Raw genomic sequence first — 5,686 nt, 5'->3', positions numbered from 1 at the left:
CCTACACACACACACACCAGAACAATAGAGTTAGCAATGTATCAAAGGAGACAGGATTTGTGCTGTACTTCCTCAAGTTAAAACAAGATGAAATTAGCACTTTAGTGTCGGCCGACACTGGGATTTCTCCACCTATAGGTAGAGTGTTAGTGTCTGGGTGGCTCTATTTATATTCTGTCTCTCTGCCTGCCTGTCAAATCCATACACTAAGAACATATGTTACTCAAACTTCAGTCCGAGGCAACCACTAAGCATCTGCGAGCATTTATCTCAGAAGAAAATAACCTTCAAAACAAAAAACTAAAGAGGCATTCCAGGGTTGCTTTGCTGCATGTATTGAACCACATACACTTTCAATTTATTTAACCATTTACTTATAAAATTGGATCAGTGTTCCTTCTTTTTCCTACATGCCATTTAAATAGCAACTACTTTTTCTATTATTGCATTCATCAGCAAATAAAACATTTGCAGTTAAAGTGTAGCACTTAGGATTCATCTACAGATTGTACATGTTGTATTAAAACTTCAGACATTGCTGTGCTACTGCATAGAGCAAGGCAGTTTAATGAAGAAAACTATATGAGATATTCCTTCAAAAAGCCCCAAACCATGTTTTTATCCTGTGTACAACTAGTCAATTGTAACTGGGTAGTGTAACATTTTTAACATGTCACCATGTCAGTTCACTTTGTGTTGTTTCATTTTGTATTGTTTGTGTCTTTGAATTGAGCAATTGGCTACAACTGTTACTGATCCAATGAAGTATGATTTCACTTTGAAAGGACATAAACTGGAACCTGCAGTCTTTCATGCTTCCTTTAAAATCCGTTCAGAAACGCTACATATGAAAACATGCAGTTTATTAAAATAAGATAGACAATTTTTCTTTTTTGGCATATTGAATATATTGATCAGCAATACAATATAATATGTTTCCTTGCTCCCAGGGTATGCCTGGATTGCCAGGAATTGCAGGCCTGAATGGACAAAAGGTGAGCACCTGTTCCTAATGTATTTGTATGTGCAAAAGAAAAGATCAATGCTTTTGCATCATTCTTTGTGATGTTTGACTGACATGATTTTCATTTCAGGGGGAAACTGGTTTGCCTGGGTCCAGGGGCTCCACAGGACCCACTGGACCATCTGTAAGTGGACAGCTGATGTACTGTATGTGTGTAGGTGCAGTGAACAAGTGTTAATATTGAATCTGAAGACTTACCAAAACATTTTTTTTCACTTTCCTGCAGGGTGAGATGGGTTTACCCGGTGCACCTGGTTTAAAAGGACCAATTGGAAACAAGGTAATCACGTATGCCTGGTAAAAAAAAAAAATCCTCTTTGAGTTTCTGTAAACAGCTGTGTTGTCATGCAAAGATACAATGAAGCTAGCAAAAATGATCATTGACTTTTATCTTACAAATAGTCATCACAAAATGTAATAAAGTATTTAAAATGGATAAATTGTGCACAAAATAAAATGTGAGTTTATCTTCTTCTGCATCCCTGCGGCTGTGAGCACACTGGCTCAACCTGTGACCCAGAAAGTCAATACTGTCAATACTCTTTAATGACATCCACCTTAACACAGATAATGGCAAAATTTCAATCTTAGTATTACTTGATCTCAGTGCTGCATTTGACACGGTCGACCACGACATACTACTAGACCGATTGGAAAACTGCGTTGGCCTTTCTGGCTCAGTACTAAACTGGTTTGAATCCTACCTAAGATAGGGTTACTTTGTGTCCATAGGTAATTATCATCTGAGCGTACAATATGACGTGCGGAGTTCCGCAAGGCTCCATTCTGGGGCCTCTTCTTTTTAACATCTACATGCTTCCACTGGCTCAGATTATGGAAAAACAAAATAAGTTACCATAGTTTATGCGCGACACACACATTTTACAATAACTTATCGCCAGGGGACTATAGTCCAATACAAAAACTGACTAAGTGCATCGAACAAATTAACGGCTGGATGTGCCAGAACTTTCTGAAATTAAATGAAGGAAAAACTGAGTGGTTGTTTTTGGAGCAAGAGAGGAACGATTAAAAGTCTGCGCTCAGCTTCAAACAACAATGTTAAAAACAACAGACAAAGCCAGATCTTGGTGTAGTCATGGACTCGACCTGAACTTTAACAGCCACATTAAGACAATTACAAGTCACCTACATCACCTTAAGAATATATCAAGGTTAAGGACTTATGTGTCAACAGGATTTGGAAAAACTTGTCCAGCCTTATCTTCATTAGACTGACTACTGTAACGGGGTCTTTACAGGTCTCCCAAAAAATCAATCAGACAGCTGCAGCTGATTCAGAACGCTGCTGCTCGAGTCCTCACTAAGACCAAGAGACTATCACATCACTCCAGTTCTGAAGTCTTTACACTGGCTTCCTGTGTCTCAAAGATTATTTCAAAGTACTCTTGCTAGTTTATAAATCACTTAACGGTTTAGGTCCAAATATATGCTGATCTGCTACTACACTATGAACCACCCAGACCTCTCAGGTCATCTGGAGGTCTGCTTTCTGTCCCAGAGTCAGAACTAAACAGGGTGAAGCAGCTTTCAGTTTCTATGCTCCTCATATCTGGAATAAACTCCCAGAAACCGTAGATCCGCTGCTACTCTCAGTTCTTTAAATCAAGGCTGAAGACCTTTCTATTTGATGCTGCCTTTCTTTAAATGACTAATCATTCTTTAAATTTCTTATGCTGCACTGTAAATTTTATTCTTGTTATGTTTCTCTTTTGTTAACTGTCTATCATGTGTTTTACCGGTTTTTAATGCTTGTGATTTTTACTGTTTTTACTTGTGTTTTATCTGTTTAACTGATTTTGTGTAAAGCACTTTGATTGCCCTTGTTGCTGAAATGTGCTATACAAATAAAGCTGCCTTGCCTTGCCTTGCCTTACTGCAGACCGTCCACACCAGCTAGTGTTAGCAGCCGACAAGCTGCAGGCCGAGCCATGTCGTGATTTAATTTGAGTTCAAGCCCAATGAAGAACAGTTTAACATGCATTTTAATACCAAGACCTATATTACCCATATATCATGCATTGCAGTGCACATAGTTTTGACAAGGTTAAATCCTTGAAGTTTTCTAACCAACAAGTTCATTAAAATGCGTAGAAAGCTGCTTGGGTCAGCAGCATTGCATGTTTTGTTTGGTCACTGTTTTTTTTTTTTAACTACACTTGCACAAGTAATGATCTCTTGGCCACACCGGCAGTGCTAAATTAAGCGATGATCTAGCCCTACTGCTTTAGTCAGTGGAATTTAAGTGGAAATGTAAGCAGGCTGGGTTCGTCTGGTCTGGACGCTCTGTCTCCTAATCACTTTTCATTAGCTGATCTGCCTTGAACAAGCCAATGTGTATTGGTAAATGGCACACAAGTGAAAAAGTAGTTTATGGGCAGGCAATACTTTGATTTAATGGGGGAGCTTCAGACTGCAATTACAGAGGCTTGTTCAACTGGAAAAGAAAGCACACAATTAGACATAATTAAACATCAAGCTGAAAATGATATGATGATATGATATGATGTGGTTTGGGTGTTATTTCATTGTATGTTTTCTGTAAAATAAGACATGTTTTATTTCCCAATCAAGGGGAATAAGGGTGAAAATGGAAGTCCAGGTATACAAGGAACACCAGGGCCCGTGGTATGTTACCATTTAAATAATATAATAGGAACCAGGTGGCTTTATGTCTGATTGAAAATGCTGTAATAATTTAGTGAAGCATTACAGATGCGGGTGAATAATATATATGCTGTAATATAATATGCTGTGCTTATCCACAACAACGTTTTACATCCTAAAGTTAATAAATAAAGATGTTCTTTTTTTAATGATTGGTGTTAAATTGAACACTATTTAAGGGGAGTGCAGGAGAAGCAGGAAGACCAGGTCAGCCGGGGCACCAGGGCATGCCAGGCCTGAAGGGCAGCAAGGTATTGCTACAACATATTTTTCTGCCAGTGTTGTGTTGTAACAGTGTCATTCCTCCCCATTTCACAGAGTTGAAATCCCTACAGATATATGATTTATGACAAAGACAATTCATAATTTGTAGTTGTTTTATAGGTCAGGGTTAAAGCTATGGTGCGTAGTTTCTGCCGCCCCCATGAGGAATTCTAAGTAATGACAACAAAACTGTTGGCACGCCCACATGTAACAAGCTTGTTTCCCAGATATATCACATCACATATCCTCAACAGACTTGCATCACAATCTGTTTTTTTTTTTAGTTTTTCTCTTTTGGACATTTGTACAAAAATAAGCCAGATTTAAGTCTTCCCTGTAAAAATGGTAAAAAAAATAAAAAATAAGGATGTATTCTGGCAATATATTTTTTTCTGTAAATCATTTGGAATTTACTAATACTAAATGTACCATAAAGTTATAATCCATGTCTTTATTTTTTCATCAGGGACAAAGAGGAAATTCAGGTGAAAGAGGAGAGACGGTAAGATACAAGACAAAGTTGCATTATTTAAGCAGATTGTACTGTGATCATGTTTACCTCTGTGATAATATGCTAAAATAATAACTCAAATTGAAAGCTTTGAATGAACGTAAGTGCTAATCACCATTAGGTATCAGATTAAGAAGAAGAAAAAAAATTGCTACCATTGATCTGTTCTATCAAACTCAGTGTGAAACATATCCAACAATTGTTGTGAGGTTGTTTTCAACATTGTAGGCAGTCTACACTGTAAGTGTACTTCTATTAGTGGAGGAATGTATTGTCTTTAATTCATCTCACATATACATATATTTCAGAATTCCAGTGGAAATAAAGCCCCAATTATCACATATTGATAATGGGTTTAGAATCATGTGTATGGATGTTTGCTGTTATACTGACTTCCAGCATGTTTTTCACCATTACGCTAAACTGGAGCAATTTCATGTCATGACAGTGAAATCAACACTGGAAATGAAACAAGGAAATGGTATCATAGTGATGCATTTAAAACTCATAATAACCCATAAAAACTACTACAAATATGCATCAATCATCATGTTTTGAAAGGCTGTTTTAACATGCAGTACTATCTACAGTTGACCAGTGTCATTGTCTGCTTGGAACAATACTTTCAGATGCTTTTGTGACGTTAATCTAATGATTTTTCTCACCAGGGAATGAGGGGTGAAAAGGGAGAGCAGGGTCGGACAGGGGAACACGTGAGTTTCTTTGATCAGCTTTGTGTGGTGCAGACTTTTAACAAATGGACACAAATTGATGGACACAAGTGAATGCACAATGAAAAATCCCTAAGATATTTTACTGTATGTTTTTGATTAGTGTTACTGAACAAAATTATAAACGCAACACTTTTGTTTTTGTTCCCATTTTTCATGAGCTGAACTCAAAGATCTAAGACTTTTTCTATGTTCGCAAAAAAAAGCCTGTTTCTCTCAAATATTGTTCACAAAACTTTCTATAGGTTATGGTTCATCCGTGAAGAGAACACCTCTCCAAAGCGCTAGACGCCATTGAATGTGAGCATTTGGAGAGAGAGAGAGAGAGATATTAAGCCGAACCATAACCAGATACTGACTGGTTTTCAGACCCCCCCAATACAGTATAACTGCACTTTATTTATTTGTTTGTGGACAGCCTAAGGCACACTTGTGCAATAATCATGCTGTCTAATCAGCATCTTGATA

At 37.4% G+C, this 5,686-nt stretch overlaps 1 protein-coding gene across 4 annotated transcripts in view; it reads left to right on the top strand.

Moving 5' to 3' along the window:
• col21a1 (collagen, type XXI, alpha 1) overlaps positions 1-5,686 on the top strand; it is a 28,442-nt gene that overhangs the window by 19,968 nt on the left and 2,788 nt on the right. For all 4 annotated transcript variants that reach the window (XR_004335876.1, XM_032541165.1, XM_032541164.1 and 1 more), the window contains 7 exons: positions 951-995; positions 1,095-1,148; positions 1,251-1,304; positions 3,620-3,673; positions 3,892-3,963; positions 4,443-4,478; positions 5,156-5,200. Coding sequence is in view for 3 of the 4 variants with exons in the window: in XM_032541165.1 (XP_032397056.1) it covers positions 951-995; positions 1,095-1,148; positions 1,251-1,304; positions 3,620-3,673; positions 3,892-3,963; positions 4,443-4,478; positions 5,156-5,200 (360 nt within the window). In the remaining variant the exon portion in view is untranslated. The remainder of the gene's footprint in view (positions 1-950; positions 996-1,094; positions 1,149-1,250; positions 1,305-3,619; positions 3,674-3,891; positions 3,964-4,442; positions 4,479-5,155; positions 5,201-5,686) is intronic.

Source organism: Etheostoma spectabile, chromosome 17 (assembly GCF_008692095.1).
Source record: "Etheostoma spectabile isolate EspeVRDwgs_2016 chromosome 17, UIUC_Espe_1.0, whole genome shotgun sequence".
NCBI classification, from domain to species: Eukaryota; Metazoa; Chordata; class Actinopteri; order Perciformes; family Percidae; genus Etheostoma; species Etheostoma spectabile.
The sequence above is the reverse complement of the archived record's forward strand: the minus strand, read 5'-3'. Positions and strand labels throughout refer to the sequence as shown.